Raw genomic sequence first — 22,958 nt, 5'->3', positions numbered from 1 at the left:
GGAATATTGAAGGTACAATCTAATAAACTATGAGGTTTATATATATTTATTACCTGAACAAGTACTGTATTTTGAAAAGGGTGATTGGCATGGTGCTTTGTTTGTTTTTCATTAGATTCTTTGTTTTATTTTTAGCCCTTTCTAAAGCGCCTTTGTTGCTTTTAAGAAAAATAAGAAGATGACCGGAAATTTTTGAAAAATATAACAAACGTGTTTTAAAACTTCCGACTAGTAAACCAAAGAGACAGATGCATCTGTTTATTATATGTCCGCTTCTCAAAAGGACTAGAAACTGTCCAATTATATTATTGATCTAGTCAATATTTGCCCATTTACACCGATATTTTTGGCTTTTTCCCCACCAAGTTACAATAGGACAGAAAATGCCCGATCCTTATCCATAATAGTAAATGGGACAGAAAAAGGGAAGGCATTGGCAACTTCAAATCAAGTTACGAGTAAAGGCAACGTCGAAATTGAAATGTTTTTACAAGCGCAAAAATATAAAAGCATTAAATGTAATACTAAGAGCGACTGAAAAGCATGGAAGTAGTTTTGAGAGTCACCAAAAGAATGAGGTTTTTTTGAAAACATACCTGCCTTTGTGCTGGAGCCCCCTTTGTTTAAGTGTTTTTTCAATTATCATTATTTTTGTCTCCGTTCGTCCACAAGATGGTGCCAAGTACGATCTATGCACAGTTTTTTTAAGCTGCCTGCATGAAAGCCCGAGATTAAGGATGCACTTCCACTACAACGCAGCAAAATGACTTCAAGTTTTGTCAGAGCGTGCACAGTGACGAGCTTGAAGATTGTATATACAACATCAACGTTTTCTGTGGTGATTAGTCTAAGATCGCAATGCTGAACTGACGAGAACTGATCGAGCCACAGACAGGCGTCAAATTCACTGCATTTTCTTTATCGAGCGTGTACTAGAATAACGGCCATTTTTTTTCTTCATTAACCAAATTTGTCTCAGGCTGGCCTTTCAGCAGCTATTTCAGCCCTGTTTCAACTGGAGTCAAATGACAGAATCGATGGAAAGGAAGAGTGAGCCATAAAAACTGATAAAATAACTGGCTGGGGAAATTTAGTTGCATGTGGTATGGATCCTAAGGAGAGTCCAAGCCATCGGAGTTACATTGTGTCGCCATCGAGCCAGTCAGAAGATTGTTACATAAAACTATAACTACATTTCGAAACGGTAAGGTACGAAGCTCCAAAAAAAAAAAAAAAAATGCCCAGAAACATTCTGCCGGTAAGAAAAAAGTTCGTAATATTGACTGCTTAATGCGTTGACTCTGTTATCTTAACTCGTAACTCGTCAGATAAGACATCGTTTGGAGTCCTTACACCATTCAAAATTAATAGCAAATGTCAGCAAAGGATCGAAAAAAGTTTATGCAAAATCTGTTTTATGTGTCATACATAAAATGCATCTGCCAGCGCTTTCACTGCAGATGAACTTGTTCGCTGCTCTCGTCTTGAACGGCTATTCAACGAAAGTCAGTCATTACGAAAAAGAAAATTTCCCCAATTGCGGAGGGTTGTTACATCTTGAAATATGGTTTTATTAGAATTTATTAATTGGTGCGTCGATAAATCCTATACAATCTTTCTGCATAGTCATAATATAATTAACAAAATTCCCCCTCTTAGACGAAAAATGGAAAATGTAGTTCAAGCGAGACTGGTTTTCAAAAGAGGCACTGTACTGATCCTTACGCTTGTGCACTCAGAATAGATGTTGAGAAATTAATGGTTTAATTCTTATAACTTTCGTTCATACGTTTAACACCTTTGTTAATGGAGCTCTTCTTGAGATGGAGATAAGCTAAATATGTATCCATGAAAAACACAATTTTACAGCAGAATTGATTAGCCTATTTTTCTTATTTACCACCGGTTCGATTATTTTGAGGCTGATGGTAAAAACCTCCGACTTTTAAGTGGATTGGTAGCTCGCGAGTTGATCTGCGTCTAATAAATTTCATAATTTCTTCCTCGGAAGAATTCTTTGACGCACTGCTCCTGTTATATTCAGTGTTGTCTTGTGAAGTGATTGGTACCGAGTAAGGCTCTTCGATCTGACGTAGTTTAGATGACGTTCTTTGGCATGGAATTTCATGATTGTTTCTAAGGATCTGGCTGATCACATTGAGCAATTTTGCATCCTGTTGTTCATCTTCCATAGCGAGATCACTGGCCAACACACCAATCCTTTCAAACAGCTGTTCTAATGAAGAATCCAAATCAAGCTCACTTGAAGAAACCTTTTCGGGTGTTTCGGGCGTTCTTTTTAAAGATTTTGGACTAATCGGTCTCTCGAACTCTAACTTGGTTGCCAAATGCTGTGATGGGGATTTTTTAATGGATGTCTGCTTAACTTTGGCGCTCAAGTTTTCGTTAGGTTTTGAGCCGCTTTCCTCGGACGTTTCTCTTAGAGGAAAATCGAAGTTATCCTGGGGATTGGTAGAAGCTGCGTCATCCTCCCTCACTGAGGCATTCTGACCCGCATCTTTCCCTCGCTTGCTAATTCCTAACATATCACACACTCTCTCTAGAATAAAATCAGCCATCTCAAATTCTTTGGATTGTTTATCAGTGTTGCTTTTGACGTCTTCAAAAGAATCGTTCAAAATTGCCACGAAAAAGTTCATAAAAATGAAGGACATCAGAGCAAGGAAGGAAATACCGTATAAAGGACCCAAAAAGCGATGAACTCCTATTAACTCATGAAATCTCATTTGGCCGCCAAGGCACATGATAACTTCAGAAAACAATGCATTGTAGACTGATGAGTAACCATGAATGTGGTCGCCGAATGCCAGCTTCCCCATCTGAGCGTATGAGACAAAAATAATGATAAAAATCACAGAATAGGACAACAATAAACTCCTAGAAACGCAAAATGAGGACATCATTATGGAGACGTGCTGATTAAAGCGAATTATGTGTAGAAGTTTCAAGGTTGTGAGGAAAGCTGCAATGGCTAAAGCAGTGGTTTCTGCATGGCTCCAGGTAACGGCTTCTCCAAAGCTAACGGTGGCAAATGGGTTTTCCTTCACAATAGCAGCGAGTTTAAGCATCAGCTTTGACTTAATTATGTAGAATACCACGACCAGTACCGACAAAAATATTCGTAGAATTTCCACCCAGTTCCACACATCTCCTAAATAAGTCCACTTAGCTAGATATAGCTTGTACATCTCTACGATGAAAAAGACGAATGCCATCATGATAAATAAGAACTGACAAATCAGATAAAACTCGTAAAAGCCTGTTTCAGTACTTGTCAGCAGAAGAGTGTCTATCTTTGGAAAAGGATAGCCATACCCTGTGGGCAATATTTCAAAATGATAAGCTGAAATGATTAGGTAGCCCGTATTAGGGTTATAGATAGTGAACTCAAGTAGGACGGCGCGGGTCTGCCGGTCGATCCAACCGTATTCTATCAATTCGGAGATGACTGCCTGAGCTGTACTGCTATTGTAGCCTAGATCTGCAACATAACCACCTCCGTCATAAACATCGAAGTAACCCCAGCTCGGTGATAGTTCCTCGTTTGGCACATATTGCCATGGTACCGGGCATAGCTGGGAAAAATTTGCCCATTTTACAGAACCACTGAAGGGTTCCCAGCCTGGAAGGTTTGCAGGAGTTTTATCCTCTTCATCAAAATTATAGAGGTCGTAGCAGCCCCTGTTTATGATGTCTCGTACTATCCTTGGAACAATGCAAGAATCTGTTAAAAAAAAAAGTAAATTACTGTCGAATACAGTCCTCACAACCTTGATTGCCTTGTGTACTTCTCTTTCCGGTTGCCGGAGCAAGATTTCATTGTTATAATCAGAGGAATCTGCCCTCTCTTTATTCTTTTATTTCTTTTATTATCCAATTTTTCTCCTTATTCTCTCTCTTTCTTTTCTTCTCCATGATTTAGGTTCTAATATTTGCTATATTTGCAATAAAAACAGAAAAAAAGTTGCGAACTTTTTTTTAAATAATCACCACAATTAACAACAACGATGATTTTTACCAGTTCTACGTTTATAGGATTGAAAGTTCTCAAATAATGTCATACTTACCTTTCTTTATTCTTAGTTGTCTCAAGCGAGGCATTCCTAAGAGAATAGACATCTTGTTACCAATGTACTCTTGCTTTTTGATTTTGTCGTTGTTGTACCAGTTGCTGCCGTAGACACCATCCACAAACTGAATGTGGAGCCATTTCCAGAAATACGGAGGATCGTAAGCCTAGGCAGGAAAAAAACGTTCTAAAATGTGCAGTGACCACGAACCAAAAGACACACATGCCAGGAAGGAAGAGAAATATTCTGCGTAATTATAACGTGATAAATTAAAAGTTGAATGTGTGTGGTTCCAGGTGTTTAAGTGTAGCTAAGTAATAGCCACCTCCGAAATAAACTTCGCCTTCCGTATAGGGAATTTTCAGTAGTTAAATCTCGCTTTGAAATAGAATATAACAGTATCATATCGCGTTTAGCTAAGTTTAAATGCGCTTGGTGGAACTTTCGGAGTAATGAAAAAAATTCAAAAACGTCCCATATCTTCATCTATTCTAAGCAAACCCAGGCCCCGGCCGTGGAATGCTATTGATCGTATCACTGCCTCATTCCTGTCTCCCTATCACCATGACGTTCGAATAGGGACGTTTACACTGACCGGGTCAGTCGGTTACCCTAAGATTCAGAGCTACTTACCAAAGAAAAGTTGCCAAGTGTATCTTTTAGATCCATAGTCATGAGATATCCGTGATAACTTCTGCTACCGTAACACACAATTATAAGCAAAAAGAGAAACAGAAGATATCCAAGAAGCTCTCTCAAAAAGGAAAACATCTTTGCCTCCTTTGTGCTGTTCTCTCTTGCAAGTATAAGGTCATCCTCTTTTGGCATCTCTACTTTAACACTCTGATTGCCGCCGTGAGATTTTATTTGTGATTGCAGTTTCTCTTCACTATTGTAGCTGACAGTTTCAGTTTCATTGTTATCGCGAAACAAAGAAGCTGTAAACACCATGATAAGCAATATCTTCAAAGGCTGTAGGACAAATAGGTCTTGGGTGAAAGATACAAACATTGAGGAAAGCCACTGGTTCGAAATATCTTTTCCCCACTGCAAGCTGAAGAAGAACGTAAAAACGGCACACACAGAAACAGTAACAAGGACCAAAAACCAAGCAACGTAGATAAAGAAGTGAGGGAGCATAAATTTCTTCTTGGCATCAGTCTGACTTTGGGAGTTTTTATCCAAGTAAGACCTCTTTTCGTTTAGCGTGACATCAATGTCGTGAATATACCCTGAACTGGTAGTTGACAACTTGTCACAAAAGGGAGCAGGACTGTTTTTCGGTTTTTCCACGTCGACTTTATTTGGAGTTTTCTCGCCACTCCTCTTGAAAAATGTCATAATCATTAAGTTTACTGGAGTTATTATCAGGGCGCTTTCAATTCCCACCATTATTTGTCTCCAGCTGAATTTTAACGGACCAATTTGTAGAGTTGGATCTGGCTCTTTGTCCGTCCGGTAGAACAGGGCATTTGCTAACATCGCAGACAACAGTATGCAAAGGCAACAAGAAGCTCTTTGGACACGTGAGAATTTACTCCTCGGTGGCTTAGTAACAACCGAAAGCCAAATGTGTCCTTCGGAAAAACCTCTGGAGCCTTGCGATCGCAAAGAATAACTAAACGTCTGCATCTCCTGCGAACCAACAGGAGTTAAAATTCTGTTTATTTTACCGTCCCCTTTCTCCAGCGCAAACCAATCGTTGCAAAAAAATGTCCATTTTCTACCCGTCTGAATATCCAGGAGAATCGCATGGCTTAGAAACCATGAAGGATCTTTTCCCGAATTATCATGCCATATGCGAATGTATTCAATTTCACCCAGTGACATTGGCAGGTGAATCCTAAATGTATCCTCGTTTCCACGCGCCAACAACGTCCTTGAGTCTATTGTGCTCTTGTGCAATATCAGAGGTTCATTCTGCGCCTCGTTCCCATGAATGATGATAACGATACGAGCATCAGTCCCAGAATTCTTCCACACTCCCGTGGCCAATGTCAGTTGGTACTCAAAGTCATTTGCCTCATGACAAGAAAGTAGATGGATAACTGGACCACTCTGAGAATAAAACAAATGCGGCGACTCGTTAAGATCAGTTTGAATTAGCAATATATTTAACTCATATCATCACCGTAAATATTAGCAGAAAGTGAAATAGCTTTGCAAGATTTGCATTTGAAGGTTGTAAAATCTTCCTTCGATAGGGAAGTAAAAATGAAAACAAGAAACAAAGAAGCAATAAGGAATACAATTTGTTGAGGATAAAGGGAAGAAACCAAATTGCAAATGAGTTAGGTTTTTAATGATGCGGAAATTCCGTAGGGACTGTCAGATCTGTCACAAAATAGTGAAGCTGCAATGTTGCATCGCTTAGTTGTACCAATGTTTCTACGATTCGACCTTTTGCTGATGTGTTTTTCTTTTTTTTTTTTTTTGGACCTAACTTCCCATACAGCTTAGCATCTGTCTGTGATCGACCTCCGTTAAAATCGTGCTGAGAAGTATATATAGAAAAGCATTACTATTATCATCATTCCTGATGTGATGGCATCGAACCGTCGAGACCATGTTCTTCTCCAATTTTGGGTAATCATGGTAACAAATTGACTGATTTGTGCTAATAAAATGAAAACTCTTTCTTTGTTCCTATCATCATTAATGTATCAATCATTCTTACTTCCGCTTGATTGGTTTTTGTTACGTTTCTGATTTTATGGCTTTTGTTAATTTGACAGCTGATTATATTTCATTCTTTTTAATTCTGTCCCTATTTCATACAAAATGTAGGTTCTGTCTTTTACATACTTTGGCCTTATCTTGTCTATCATATTTCCTTGCAAATACTACCACTAAAAAGTACAATAGCAGTACTGCAATTATTGTGACAAGGACGGCAACATTTCCAGTCTCATGGAGGCGCGTGAGTTCATAGAAGACTACATCAAAATCTAGCTTGTTCGGCATCACTAGGACACCTCCACCAAATGACGTCAGATGATTACACAAACAATGTAAAGATGAAACCTCTGAACCTGGGCCTACCTGCAAAAGATCAAAGGGTAAAAGGATGAAATCATTTTCATATCGAAAAGATAGGAATAACTCGAATTCCTTAGAACCAAAATCCCGTCGTAATATAATATTTGTGAGGGAAGGAACAGTTGAAAAGGAAATAATTTTTGCACCAGTCTTCAGAGATTGCATTTTTGAACAGGATTATCGTCATTATAATAAATAGGCTACGACTTCATGTGTAACACGACGCAAGACAATTTACAACATAATTGATTTTTAGGTTTTATCAACCGATGTTTTGGAAAACAGGATGATTTGCAATAACCTTCATTTAAGAAATTACTTTTGCTATGGAATTTCAAGATGGCATATCTTTTATATCCAAACATCTTCTTTTCCCATTATTTTAAACCACACCCTATGAAATATGTCATAAGTATCTTTCAACATCTCTCCTTCTCCCATTCAAATTTTGAGACAACTCATGTTTGGTCAGTTAAGAGGTGCAAAAAAAAGGGGATGATGCTTGTCTATGTAATTGGGTTTAAACAATAGTAGATAAACTTACTTTGCATCCCCTTGATAACCAGCGTTCTTCTATACTGTCCCAAAACAGACAGTTTTCTTCCACCAGATTCAACGAGTAGTTTACGTCTGTCTTTGGGTCATAAACTGGCTTTACCGTGATGTTCTCAGGTCTTGGTGCTTCTTTAACCTCCACGCATGATCTCTTTTGGCGGCCCCCTCCGGAACATGATCGCTTCTTTCGTCGACTCTGAAGTTCTCCTTCATCATTTTCGTACAGTATGCCAATATAGTATTTTCCTGGTTTTTTCACCTTGTCAGGTAACAAAAGGACGTCGTACGCATCATTTCTGCAATGGCTGTAAGAATCTTGGGAGGACTTCAAGCACGAAGGATGCGGAATTTGCCTCGATACATCATGCTCTGTGACAGTTGGTCGCCAGCCATATCGCACGAATACTTTGAAGATGACTTTGCCTTCACTTGGTTTGATCTGAAAGAATAGTGATTTGACGAATAACCATTTTAGTCTCAAGAAATTCCCAATTGAGCATCAAAGGTGTTCCTGGGTTACGCTGCATTTAATCACTATATTATGGACTGGTGTAGAAGAAAAATACCGCTCCTTTAACCACTCAGTTGCAAAACGAGAGCTAGTCTCCTAGTCTTGATCACTCGCTCTGTCCTAACCCTCTGGCTGCTTGCTTGATATAAGCCTCATATAAGTCTTTTTTGCAATTCTCTATTCTTGGGATTTTCGCTATGATCACTTTGGTTCGGGTTCACAAACTTCTCGAATGCACTATAGAGCGGTAAATCCCAATGTGCACCCTTTATCCTTACAGCATCTTAAAAAGAAAACATTTCAGCCTCCTTAAGCATCTCTTCTAATCAACCAACACATATCCAGTTTTCGCCTCCACTTTCTGCTCTCTGAAAGATATTGCTCATAAGCTGAACGCACCCTCCCTCTAAAGAAAGATGTCTTCGTATTCTCTCCTCCACAATCAGTTGTTCATTTTAAAGTCATAATACTTACTCGAAATCTCACAGCGTTACCGTCCGCATGCTGCAAACTCACTACATGGTATTGCATCTTTCCTTCACTGCTGGGTTTAGTAAAATACAAGCCACTTCCTTCGGGCAGAAAATTGCCCTCACGTGGAATCTTCATCTCGATATATTCGTTACTATCTTTCACTGATAAAGTCTGACCTTCGTGGTTTTTGATGGTCAAGCTGAGGACGTTAGAATTAACACGGGCTGCACTGTCGTCCCACGTGAAAGGATTGAATGTACTCAGAGTCATCTGATAGAAAAATAAGAAAAACCAACTTTGTGTTTTATAGCAGCATTTTGCGTCGATTCGGGCTTAAAGGTGGTACATAGTACCCTTGAGACATATATTGTAAAAGCAACCGCCAAAAAGTAGCCAGTCAGATAAGTTTCGCAAAGAAATCCTTAAAGAACTGGGTAAGAGAAATGCATGTTTTGGAAAGACTGATAAAAATTCTTGTGTGATAGTCTCTTTGATAAGAAGGGAATGGTATCCGAAATATATCTGACAAACCAATTTTCTCCTACGAAACTAAGAAGTAAACTATACATAACTACAAATTTAAAATCATTCAAAACTCTCAGAGAAACTCAATTTGCTTACCACACTGTCGATGTACTCAGCATCTCTCGCTCTCTCGTCGGTTATGGCGTTAAAAGAAAATTTGAACTCTCCTGAATAAGGATCGTCAGTAAAATTTGTCGCTGTTTCCAGTGATTTGGGACTAAGTCTGTTGAGCACCATGCTCAAGGACTGTGTTTGCACGCGGTTGGGTTCCTGGTCCACTAACATTTTTGATAGGAGAGCAACGCTTACATCATCGATAAGCTTCGCTGTGTCTTTCGAGACATTTTCACTCTGTTAAAAACGAAAAAAAAAACATGGAAAGGTGGTATATATTTGTGTTTGGTTTAAGTGTCGGACCTCGTGTTGAAGAGACACATGCACCGTGAGAATGAGAAAAATGGAAAGTGAAGGAGGAGGTGAGAATGAAGGGTTAAATGAAAGAGGAAATGAACTAATGGATGGACAAATGGATGGAAACTGTCTAAATGAATGAACAAACTGACGAAAACACCAAGAAGAACGCACAAAGAAACAGGGAAAGAGCCAACAAATCAATCAGCGATTGGACACATTCAGCAAAGAATGCTCAGAAAAAAATGAAACGAGGTATTCACCTTGGATCGTATTTCCGATGTCTCCGCTGTCCTTTCGATCACACTTGCCTTCTGAGCAGCAGAGTTAAGAATGTTACCCAGACTCAGTACCAGGTTCTCCCCGCCTTGTTCAACTAAGACAGACTCTGAACCGTAATCTTCTTTGGTCTTGCTTCGTAACAATGACGTCATGGATCTTAAGGTTTGCAGAGCAAGATCCTAAAAGATAGATGAAAGATTGTTTTCAGAAGTCTCACAGTCGATGAACGTCAAACGTTAGAATAATATTCAGCTACCCCTTTTCTTTGAGACAATCATATAATTGAGACAATAAGACCTTTAAGAGCTGTAAATACCTGTGTATCAAATGTCACCTCACTCGGTTCCAGTGTGGCTCGTGCGATCACAGACGTCACTTGAGTCAAGGATTGTAGATTGTTTACTTGAATATTTGACACACTTCGCACAATAGAGTCTTTAATCTGAAATACCGATAGAACCTTTAGCCTAACGTTGAATAACACCTTTACTAAGGATCATTTAACCCCCTTCCCCGTGCCACTTCAGTACTTCTTAAAGAGAAAAACTGGTAACAAAATACGGTGCTGTTCGTCAAACGAAGTCAAAACATTTTTCAAATCAACAGCCTTTCTCCTTCTTTGGTAAAAAAAAAAGGAAAAAAAGGAAGAGGAGAGAAATGTCTTTAAACCCGCAGTTGTAAAATTTGATTCAGTTAAATAGTATTCCTATATTTTTTGTAGTAATTCTAAATTTTTGAAAATTCAACCCATTCTGAGCGAGAAGTTGACTTTAGATGACTTCCGGTCAAGCTTGGAAACGTCAGGCAGTACTACCCATGACCCTGACCCAAACGTTGCGAATACACGGTCACAAATAGCTTGAGAGGATAATAGGCACAGATACCTCTATCTTGTCCTCGGTCGACGTAGAATTTGATTCCTCGACTGTTCCTAGCACAGCATTTGCTAGTTGTGTAGCACCTATAATATTCCCTGATTTGACCAAAGTGTTAAACTGACTATTGTTTCCAACTGCGAGTCCACTGAGACTGTCGTTAGCAGGCGGTGGCTCGACCTAAGAACACGATACGGCAATATAGGGTTCCTGTGAACTAAAGCTAATTTTCCCCTTGATCAACTATCACACTGGGGCTAAGTTGGGGACGAGGGGTCCTGGGATGCCCGTGACCCCGGGCCCCCTTCCTTCTTTGTAAAGCTCTTTTAAAGGCAAACAACCTACAATATTCAGGTTGCAAAAACTGTTGAGTATCCTCTTTTTGACACAGTTTGGCCCCCCTCCCCCCCCCCTCCCCTCCTCCCCCCACGCCATTGTGACCTGACACGATAGAGTAGCGCAAAGTGATTCGAAAGGGGTTTCGCTGATAGACAAGAAACTGAGAGATTAACAGAAAAACAGGCAAGCAATAAAAACGAAAAATAAACAAAACACAAATAAAAATCATTAAACAGAATGTTTGCAAATTGCATCCAGTTTGGAAATTACACAGTTTACTTGTTTATGTTTCAGGGAAATATCCTAATTATGTTTTATTACCTGACCTTCCTTAAGAGTTCGAGTTGCTAGTAATTCGAATTTTCAAAAGTTTTCAAGTTTTTCCGTGGAAAATTTACATCTTACTCTGATTATCGTATCCTTTGAACTCAAACAATGGTAAACATTTTCTACAATACTTTGTAACTTCAGACAGAGCTAGCAAGTACTAAAACAATCACCTTTACGTGGAGAACATAGTTGCTGGAAGCCGACAGACTGTCTGTTATCAAAATTTCAAAATCAATGATATATCCACCATTTCTCTTTCCCGAGGGAAGCACTGTTGACACGTGATCAGTAGACCCGTATTGCACGACGGTGTACAAGCCATGGTCCGTTTTGTAATGAAACTGATACGTCAGAGGTTGGTGTGGATCCTTAAAAAAATAACTAATGTATAATCTTTGTATAATGTTTCAAACCGGGGATCAATGATCATTTGTGCCAGGATTTCTCCTCAGTTTATCCCTGTTTAGCCTGGGGTATTGATTTCAGCTCTTTGTTCATGAGACGTGGGAATTCCTCATTCATTTTGATGGCGAGGGACTTGATAGAGAAGTAGAGGTATTGGTATGGTGTCTTTACATAAAAGTGACATCTAGCACTACACAACATGAATCATTCACACGGAAACTCTATCGCATAGAACTTCCATTAGTCTCTCTAATGCCATCACTTTCTTCGGTTTACTTTTTTTCATTTAACTTATGAAAGAATCGATTGACTACTTTTATTGATTCATTTCTTAACTTAGAATGAAAGCCTGAAAGTGTGCAGGAGGAAACTGCGGGAAGAAAAATTTACCAACAATGAAAGATCAGATTTGGTTAGGAATTCCTGGTGAAGTGTGGCTTTCATGTGAAGTCGCATGTCAAAGGATTGCTTGAAAGGTTGGTAAGTTTTGCTCTTTATGTTTTTGGTCGTCGTGCAAGAGAAGTCTGTCAGGAACAGGCAATTTCATTTTTATCTGCCCTCAGGAATAGGCAATTTATTTCTCACCTGCCAACTAGAGCATAAAAATGAAAATGCCGTCTTCAACGCCTGTCCACTCTTCGGAGTCACAGTGCAATTTCCGGAGCTTGGCGGAGCGTTCACTCTGAATTGATAAGCTGCATTTCCAGCGGGTCCGTGGTCTTGCGAGACCCAGACTTTCAGTCGATAAAACCACTCACTGTCAACGAGTGGAGGCAGTTGATTTGCTTTAATAATGATACCAGGAAGATCCATATCAGTCTCTGTCATGTTACGGGTCAGGATATTTCCTGGGAGCTCATGTCCAATGGCATTTACAATGACAAGCTGCCAGCTGTAGGTTGCTGTCTGACACGCTAATCCCTTGCACGTAGTTGCGATGCTGATTCTTGTAGAGGCGCTTGCCATCTTCTCGCAGTTAATTAAGCATCTATGATATAATGGGAATGAAGTTGCAAAAGAATGTGGTATCGCAGTTGTTGTTGTTGTTGTTGTTTTTGTTGTTGCTTATCTAAATCTATACAACACACAATACTTACGCCTTTCTCAACCACCAATTTGCACAAATGCATTGCACGCATGCATTGCTAGTATACATTGTAAGCTTGCTTTGAGCAGTCAGGCTTTTAAAATATTTAGAGGGCAACCGCCCAGCCTTTAAAATGACAGTTCCAAAGATGGAGCAATAAAATTTTTTTAAGGAATGTGGCAATATGTTCACTAAAACTGCAAGTGGCATATATATATATATATATATATATATATATATATATATATATATATATATATATATATATATATAAATTCCTGTGAAATCGATTTCCCGACAGTTATGCTCAGGATTATGGTTAAAAAATTTGACAATGAGTTAGCAGAATGAATTCTCATCGTCAAACGACACCAATTCATTAAAAATTCGTTTCGAATGGCCAAAACATTTCAAAATAGAATAAAGGTATTAATTCTTATACGTGCTTACCTGATAGTCACTTGTGGTGGATTACCGATGACAATCTTAATTTCTTGAGTGAAGTCGTCTATTCTGTTATCCTTCGTAACGATGAGCTTGACGTCGTACATCTCACCAACAGTCATCTGACTCGTGTCCAATTCCACTATTGAACTATTGGAGTTTAGTTTTCCAACACCGGTTCCAAAACATCCACCACTACCAGGGCCCAGAGAGTTGTTAATCACTGGTGGTGAGTCCAACGAACCATTGGGAAAGTGCTCTTGACGTTTCTTACACAGCCACGTGAAATGCATCGATGCATGGTTACCAGACTCTACGTCTGGATCTCTGGAGGCTGATCCGTCTAATAAAATGGGATTTACCTTTCCTCTCGTGACTTTGTTCCCTCCTGCAACGTCGGCGATAAGTTTAGACTTGCTAATTTTGAAAAATCCTAAAGAACTGCTTATTACAGAAGGTTGGTTTGAGTAAGTTGCTCTAATATCCACGTAGTACTGCCCGTAATCAAGTGTCCGTTTTTGTAAGGTCCACTCTGTAATTCTTGAATCCAAGAGAACTGTATCCTGTATCTGAACCTTTCCTGAAGCTTTAACCTTATATTTGAATAGATACCATGCAAACTGTAGTGCTTGTGAAGAGTTACACTCCGCCTTTCCGACAGTAGCCTGGATGATAAAATCTTTGGAACGCAAAATGGAAACAGCAGATTGTCTCGCTCTTCTCTCTGGTAAATTAGTTATTCTGACTTCTGGAGGAATGCAAGATTTATCTGTGAGAGAATAAGGCATGCTAAAGAGTTTTTAAATATTTAGTGTCTGGTTACAAGGTTACGGGCAGTTTAAATTGTAACAGCAAACAACACTTCACAAAAACATCTCTGAGTGATTGGGGGTGCTCCTTTACAGAATCTATGCTGGAATGAGCTGCCCAGTAATGTCTGGTTTTTGCGTCGTCTTTTGCCCGGAAACGGGTTCAGTGCAGAGATTTTAGCCATTGTGACTACTTTGGTCTTAAATCGTTTGGTTCTCAAGTGAACGAAAATAGATCATTGAGTTAACGGTTGAACTTCGCCAAATTTGACTCAGCATTGGTGTCAGGTCTCCAAAATAGAAGGGGTTTTAGAGGCAGGTTCTAAAAGTAGGTGTGGAAAACGGCATGCTTTGGTTTAAAACAGGCTCCAGATTGGGATAACCGTGGGGCATCGAATCCTTTCTAGAGACTCTTCAGAATCCCTCCACAAAGGAACGACTCGACAACATCAGTAATGCATAGTTGCATTAGCATTGACCTAGGCTAGCGTTGACATCCTCATTGACACATCACTGCATTAAAGAAATTAGTGACGCACCTTCCACACCCCAGTAAAGCGCAGTCCAAGTTATCTTCCCCAATTTACTGGTCTTGTTTAACTTGTTTAATTGTTCTTGAACCTTTGGTGTGTCGTATTCATTTTCAAGAATTAAGACCGCGGTTACTTCCACGCTTCCGGGTCTGTTAGATCAAGGAAACAGAATGGAATATGAAGCTTTCGACTAACAGCGTATTGGCAAATTGACTAATCAGTTTCTTCGAGCCACTTCCAAGACACTCAATTATGGTAATGACTTGTGCTCAAGTTTCAAAACATAAATGAATTTAATCATCGACAGTCTTTTTAAAAATTTTACCCTTAAGAGTGAACCCTGAATCAAACATTCAGGTTACGAGAATAAAGGAAATGATTACCGAGTGAAGAAGCTCGTGATAGAGAACAGTTTGGAGAATATGCATACTGATATTAGGGTTTTGAGTATTACAGATTTACTTTCATCCAGACCACAGCTTTAAACCATCAGCTGTTACTCTGAAGCTTAAACTGTTCAATATAAAGCAGAGTATGTCACTTATTCCCCCTGAGACTGCGAATATTTTTAACGAAAAAGCCAACACCAAACATGATAATTACGTCACATATTCGAAACATTCCACTCTGAAAAACTTCTGGTCTCAATATAGATACATGCAAGAAAGGCAGCTGCTCTTACTTCATAGAGAGAATCTTGAAGGTCGTGACACCATGTGACCCAAGACGTGATAAAATCTGTAAAAACATCACGGTAGAAATGAACATATGTAAAATCGTGGCTCTGTCGTACGCATACCGCGTACTTTTTCTCGGAGTTTTCCTTTTATGATATGAACTGACACAACAAGTTCTGATGGCCCAGGGGACTGCGCAGAAAATGCGTGCGCATATTTCAGACGGTATGACAGGAAAACAATCGAAACTGCGCAGCTTCCGTCACGGAAGCGTAGCGGTTTCGATTGTTTCCACAGCGAAAAATCAGGGGATTGATGTTTCGATTCTTGTTTATACTTGCAAGGTCGAACCACTTTCTGTTGAAGATCAGCTAGATCTGATAACTGAAGCAATTCAAGTGACATGAAAATAAAATGTCTCTTCGATACAAAGTTTAATAACGCAGGATGCAATCTTCCTAAAATTTGATATTTCTTTACGTCAAAGCGACTTTTGAGTCATTTTGATCTTCTGTTGAGCAATCCGCTTGGATTATTTACGTAAGTCAGAATATGTTGAGTTACTCAAAATAAAACAAAATACAGAACACATTGACCACCCAAAGTAGAGCTGATCCCTGTATTTCGAACACACGCTTTAAGAATGCTCTTACTTCAAGTGTCAGTTAAGGATGAGCTAATTTATGAGCTTCATAGAGCAATCTGACTAAGGTTGTCCTATCCTCTTCAAGAAACCAATCTTGTCTTACCTCATTTGTTACGTTTGCCTCTAAACTTTCATAGGTTGCAGAGGAGTCGTCGAAAAGGTCAAAGTCAAAATCAACGTTTTTCAACAAAAAGACAAATCGCAAAGTTGTCACTAAAGGAAAATAGAAAATTATACTCATTTAATAAATCGTTAACTGAGATATTACTTCTAGAAGAACTAAAAAGCTTGGACAAGGGCAAAAAGTCATGAGTAAGCTGAGTGGATCGCTCCTGACAGAAGTTAAGTTTCATGGTCTGGGAGGCATGAATTCAAAGGAGTTTAGAGTTTTTCTTCCCCAGGCGAGCGCTTCCGCTTCCCTGCATTGACTAGGTTCTTTTAAAGTTTGTTGGAACAAGAGTGATCCACCACGATAAAAAAAAATACTTCTTCCTAAGCATATTATTCAATATTTTTTTCTTTCTCTTTGTTTTAGCAACTTCTTACCTTTTCGTAACAGTGGCAATGTAATTGCTGTTGATTGTTGAGTTGAGTAAAATTGACTTGAAGCTGCTGTTGTTTGGACAGTGAAGCTGGTTGAATTTTTCTCTTGTAAAGATGAATGAACACTAAATTTTGTCCTTTTAAATTTGTGCTCTGAAGAACTGATTTCAGGCAGTAAAGTAAAAGGTTTCGGAGTAGACTCGTCGTCATTTGTGGACGTCGACGTAAACTTTTGCTGAAGGGTGGAATTTACAACAAGTACAGGTGAGGCAAAAAGCCAAGAAGAGTTCTTATTTGGCGATCTTAGTATCGTCGAATTATCTTGATGGATAACTGATGAATTTTGCTCAACAGTGTGTTTATGAGCCAACGTTGTTCGCAGGGAATTTGATTGTATAGAAGCTGACACCGTCATCGACTGTTCCGCAGAATATTTTTGGGAGACAAGATTTGTTGGTTGCAATGCAGTTGTGACTTTCTGCTCCACGGTTAACTTTGTCTGATGAAGGGCTGATGGTGGTATTTCAATGGGAATGGAATTGTTTTGAGGAATAAAAATTGTCAGTTGCACAAAGGAGTTCGCTTGAGATTCGGCAGATGTTGGCTTCAGGCCAAAAGGACTGTCCTGAGAAAGGGATTTCTCAGCTAATTTTGTTTGATGAACAGGTGGTGACGGTTGTTCAGCGGAATTGCTTTGGAGAATCAACGAATAAAGTTTGATCGAAAGATTTTGCCGAGACGCAGAAGTTGAAATATGTTCAGTATTGCCATTGTAAGGTATCAGAGTTGCATTTTGTACCTTTGAGCCAACGTCAAATAAATCGGTTGTTGGTTTTCCACCATATATCAGCGCTGTAGGTTGCTGCTCATAAGTTGTATTTCCCTGGTGCATAATGGATAGTGGCTGCTCAGTGTAATTATCTTTTGTAATCAAAGATGCTAACTTTATAGTAGAATACGGCTTAGTTGAAGTCGTTGCTAACTGTTCAGCAGAATCATTTTGAAACAGTGAAGGCAGTGGTTGTAGTTTTGGAGTTGAGTTTACGTAAGGTTCATTTGTCTGTTCCAAAATGCTGTTTTGACGTTTCCTTGAAGAAAGTTGGGCAGAGGAAGTATAGTGAGATGAAACAGTTGTTGGCTGTCCATTGGAACCATTTTGAACCATAAATGTGAAATTTTGTTTTTGTATAGGTAAAGTTAGCTTTTCCACTGATAATAATGGTTGTAGAGAGGAACTGTTTGAAGAAACCATGGTCTGAACCTTGGCAAGGGTACTTTCGTAGGGTTTAACTGTCACTGATTGCCCATGGTATTTAGTCTGAGTGAGAGAGGTGTTATTGCGTTGTTCCTGTGCTGAAGTCACCTGATCCACTACCGATGATGGCTGAGTAGTTGAATTGTTTTGAAGTGTCAAAGATGGAAGATTGGCAGAAGAACCTTTGAGTGGAGTAACGGTTATTGGCTTGCCGTACTGGGTACTATTTTGAACCAGAGAAGTGCTATTTTTTTGTTCCAGAGTTGAATGTAGCTGCACCACTGGTGATAATGGGCGACTAGGGTAAATGTTTTGAGATATAGAGGAATGAATCTCTAAAGGGTAACCGTTGAAGGATGTAAGGGTTTTGGGTTGTTCAAAGGACTTATTTTGAGCTAGAGAAATGGTGTTTTGATGTCTCAAGGATGTGGCTGGCTGGTCCAATGATGATATTTTCTGCCCAATGGAAGTATTTTGGGGTAACAAAGATGAGATTTGGTTAAAGGAAACTTCATGAGGTGTACTAGTTGTTGGCCTTGGTTGCCCATAGGATGTGATATTTAGTTGTTCCTGAGTTAAATTTACCTGGTCCACTGACGATAATGGCTCACCAGCAATCAAAGACGCAATCTGTGGAGATGGATTCAGCTGAGACTCAAACATCTTTGACTGTTCTGTATAACTGTTTCGAGGATGTAAAGGTAATGATTGTACTATATTCGTCGTTTGATATTGTGGAGTTGGATGTACGTTAGTCACAGAAGTTGCTTGCACTTCAGCAGTGCTCGAATGAATAGATTTATGTTCTTCAACGGAACTAACAACAGAACCCTCAGTTGTTATTGGCTCTGGTGCTCGAAGGATAACAGCTGGTAAGGGGACCGGTTGGAAATCTACTTGGAACTGTGGTTGTGCTTCTGTTGTTGTCTGCTGCTTAGTTCGGTGTACTGATGCCAAGGTTGTTGATGTTCCAAAAACTGATGTTAATAATTTTTCAGCGTAACTGTTGTGTGAAACTGGATTTGTCGTTTGATATTGTGGAGTTGAAAGCGCGTTAGGCACAGCCGTTCCTTGCTCTTCAGCGGTGCTTGAAGGCGTAGGTATCTGCTCTTCATAGGAGCTATTCTTTGGCAAACTATTTATATTTTGATGATCCAGGATTGCATGTGCCTGTTGTATTAGGGATATCAGCCTTGGAGTGTCGTCGTCTTGAACATGCTCAGTGGTAGAATTCACCGCTGTATTGGTCGCAATAGCGTAGGATGAAACTGTTGTTTGTAACTGAGTTGTATTTTTAAGAGTCAATAAAGTTGTTGGTTGTATTCTAGGGGCCAAATACATATCAGGTACGACCGTTGTCTTCTGTTCTGTCGCTCTTAAAATGGACGTTTCTTGATCTGCTTCTTTTCTTGATTGTCCACTGGGACTATCTAAGGACGCTGATGCAGGCTGCTCTTTAGAACTCTTGTGAGACTGTAAACTTACTAGCTGTTGTTTTCCGGTGGAGTTGTTTTCAGACACAACATTAAACGTTTCTATAGATGCAGTCTGATTGTGTGTAGCCACAGTTGTGTTACTTGTATCGACCACAAGTATTGCTGGTTGATATCGCCGTTGCTGGTCTACCTGTGAAGCTACATCTGGAGATCGAGCCGTTACTGGTTCCTTCATAGACGCGTCCAATGCTTTTGATACAGTTGAGTAGGATTGCAGAGCTGTAAAAACTTGATGTGCGGTTGTTGTTGGATGCTCGGTGTAAGTTACTTGACGTTCTAAACTTGTCGTTGCTTGCACAATCAGCCATGCTGAAATAAGTTGAAGTCTTGTAAACAAGAACATGGTTATCAGAAAGATGAGAACGTAACGTCTGCCAATCAGGTACGCCACGACCCAAAAACAAATCAGTTGCTCGACATTAGTTGACCGTTCTGTAACGAAAACAATCACTTGGCAGTTAGATTTCTGAGGAGCTTCGGCTTTCAGTACAAAGCTGTGTAAGACTGAAATGTAACAGCGCTTGATAGAGAATATGTGCTAATTAAATTGACAAAGTAAAACGCAATCAAGGGATAGATAAGGGACAAACCTGCGAAATTAAAAGAAAAGAGTATTGTTTCGGCAACAGCTCGGAGTTATTGTTTGCTTTTTCACGGACAAATATTTGGCAATAATTCTAAAGTTGTGTATACAATTTTTTTCTCCAACTGTCTTTGGCGCTATATGTGCAGTAGTGCTCGAGGGTGTCTCCAGCCGTTAAGCAACTTAGCCACTGGGGCTACACAGAACTTTTATGAAGTTCTGTAAGGTAACTGCTAGCGACCTACAACGCGTTACCCCATTCGAAACCCATTGTTGGGGTTAAATTAGATGATAGAAGGAATCATTTCCTTACTTGTCTCAACACAAACCCCCGAAAAATTTTCAACTTTTTTATACTTACCCAAAAAATGTTCTCAAAAGACGAAAGAATGTCAAGGTAGACTGAGATTTCACGATGTTTCGTTGGGTAAACGATAGTGGAAAATATATGTACACCTTTCGATTCCGAACCCAGGGCGAGCCGTCTTCTGAACATGGATGTTAAAGGCTTCTCGTAATGAAATTATGTTTTTACGGCATACGTCCTACGGTTTTTGTTTAATCTTAGGCGATGTTAATTGATCTTTTCTTCGTACCGAAGTTATTATGACTGACAAACAAAAGGAACCTGAAAGTCAATCAATGCTTACAGCTTTGACCATTCCAAGAAGTTCAAACAACTATTTTGAACTGTTAGTCACCTTAAATTGCTTATTTGAACCGTGAATCATAAAAGTTGTTCGAGCTGTTAACCACTAAATGAATTGACGCGTATTTATATTTACAGTTGAGACAAAGCCTGGTCGCAAGCAGGACACGGCCAAATTATCCATTCTAAAAGGGTAATCGACTGGAAATTTTAATCAATTATTCAAAATTAACTGTTTGTGAGCCTGGATTAGCCATGAACATATGAAACAAATATAGAATGACCGTACAGAAAAATGGTCACACCAGGCTTAGAACTCATCCCGACTTAAATTCCTCATGATATGTACTTTTCTACTTACGTACCATTTTTTTCATCCGTAAAGCATTCGAAAATAAGATATATTGTTTATGAGTAACGAGTGGTTTTTTAAATGGCCGTTAATGACCGAGAGTAAGAATTATTTTCGTTCTGTCGCGAAGCAGTATAATTTCTCGTAACTTTCTTCAAGTTATCGCTTTTTCGTTAAGCAGTTCCACTTTCGCATGACCTAAGCCATCCTAGCTAGATAAACAATTGAAACATTAAGAGTTTATCATGAGTGAAAGAAAACACGTACGATGAGCCTATGCTTATTACTGGCTAGAACATTCTAAATAATTTATTCAATACAATATTTCTCATTACAGTTACAGCAGAACACACCTAAGACATTTACCTATCTCTGCAAGGAGAGAGACGCATTTCGCACGGTCCCGTTTCGTTTTGTCTTGCCAGAATAATAGGGGAAAAATGTTCACACTTGATATGAGAAATATTGTAATTTTGCTGCATGACACGTGTCATATCAACTCCTATATCCAGACGACCTCTACGCTAACGGTAAAAATGGAACATATTACCGTCAGATACCGGCCTTTTTAACGCACCTTTGAAAGCATTCCGTAAAGAGTTTCAAGCTGACGTTTCGAGTGATAGCCCTTCGTCAGAGCGATGAAGGTTTAATGCTCGAAACGTCAGCTTTGAAAATTTTTACGGTGGCCAATTTACTAAATTACCCTGTTATATTCTCCCACCGACGCAGCACCACAGTTTCTCTAGTAACTTGCCCTCTTTATGAAAGCATTTACTCGGAATAAGAATATTTTCCAACTGGAGTAAAACATAAGTTACCCGAGGCGAAGTTTATTTTTGCCGTTTTTTTTTTTTGACGTCAAAACGACGTGCTTGAACCAACCTCACTGAGGTAAAATTTTGACTTCATAGAATTTGTGTTTTATGGAAGTTAAAAATACTACCTAACCCAGCCCCATTGTAGATTAATCTAATAGAGTAGATATAAGTTATTTGCTTCATAATACCTTGATCATTGAGTGAACTTTCGCGACTCTTGTGCACACTTTGTTATCCATTAAAATCTGTAATCATGCATGATGGCCGAGTCTGCGCCTGGTCGAGTTCGTAAACAAAACACCTATTTAGGTCATCAAGAAAAGATTTTCCTGTTAGATCTGTATCACATGGAATGATGACAATTGTTGTGTGAAGCCCTCAGGCACCCCGCATAAACTCTGTAAGAAACTGTTCAGTAGGGCGTCATCACTAACTACATTTAGCATAAAAATAGTTCCGCTTTTGTTAACAGCCGACAAGGGGAGCAAAATTTACCTTAATGTTGCATAAACCTTAATCTGATCATTGGAAAGGGGAGATTCTTGAGATTACCCGTGACTAATTCTTTTTTTATGTTAAGTAATTTATTTCAAAACAAGGTATCTTTAATTTAAAAATGTGGCCTAATGGATGTCGCTGACTAAAGCACACGGGCTCAAATTCCCAACCACCTGCTGATAAGCCGGTTGAATGTGAACACATCTCCGTGACGTCAGTAAACATTACTTCTAACATAGTAGTCCATTTATTCGATGACGCACCGCATCATTCAAAGGTATCGCTTGAAGTTTAATAAGTATCATTTTTCAGAAAATGATAACAAGGAAAAGTCCACCGTAAACAGGAAAAATGTTCAAAATGCTTTACATCGTCTGTTTCGATAGGAGAAATTGGCTCACAATTTGCAAATATAAAAAAAATTACAGCTTCTCTTTTGATATTCGAGTACATTCGTGTGCGTTGTTATTAATGCGAGGAAAACATTTTTGTTGATATGGATATGAATTGATCAACAAGCCTGTTTTAAGGCCCAGTCAAACGTACGCAATATTTCAACGCGGCATGTTGCAGCCTTGTTGGATCGTGTTGTAAATATTGCTACAAAAATGATATTTTAGCATTTTCAAACATCTCGCAACAGTTTGCAAACGGGAGGTCAAGCGCATGTCGCGCATAACACGCTGCGCGAATCATTGTGGCAGGATAATGGGTTGAAATGTTGAGTG

At 39.2% G+C, this 22,958-nt stretch overlaps 1 protein-coding gene across 1 annotated transcript; it reads right to left on the bottom strand.

Moving 5' to 3' along the window:
• Window positions 1–1,555: 1,555 nt before the first annotated feature.
• LOC113687080 (polycystin family receptor for egg jelly) lies at window positions 1,556–22,022 on the bottom strand. Its single transcript, XM_089193116.1, has 18 exons — window positions 21,921–22,022; window positions 16,580–19,759; window positions 16,137–16,246; window positions 15,393–15,448; window positions 14,717–14,859; window positions 13,375–14,137; window positions 12,423–12,825; window positions 11,603–11,800; window positions 10,773–10,943; window positions 10,205–10,330; window positions 9,870–10,067; window positions 9,292–9,546; window positions 8,671–8,940; window positions 7,675–8,124; window positions 6,897–7,133; window positions 4,725–6,149; window positions 4,089–4,257; window positions 1,556–3,745 (listed from the first exon to the last, which is right to left on the bottom strand). The coding sequence occupies exons 2-18, from the start codon at window positions 19,668–19,670 to the stop codon at window positions 1,893–1,895; spliced, it is 9,918 nt and encodes a 3,305-aa protein (XP_089049242.1). The 5' UTR covers window positions 19,671–19,759; window positions 21,921–22,022; the 3' UTR covers window positions 1,556–1,892.
• Window positions 22,023–22,958: the final 936 nt, after the last annotated feature.

Source organism: Pocillopora damicornis, chromosome 14, assembly GCF_964200805.1.
Source record: "Pocillopora damicornis chromosome 14, jaPocDami1.2, whole genome shotgun sequence".
Classification (NCBI taxonomy): domain Eukaryota; kingdom Metazoa; phylum Cnidaria; class Anthozoa; order Scleractinia; family Pocilloporidae; genus Pocillopora; species Pocillopora damicornis.
The sequence above is the reverse complement of the archived record's forward strand: the minus strand, read 5'-3'. Positions and strand labels throughout refer to the sequence as shown.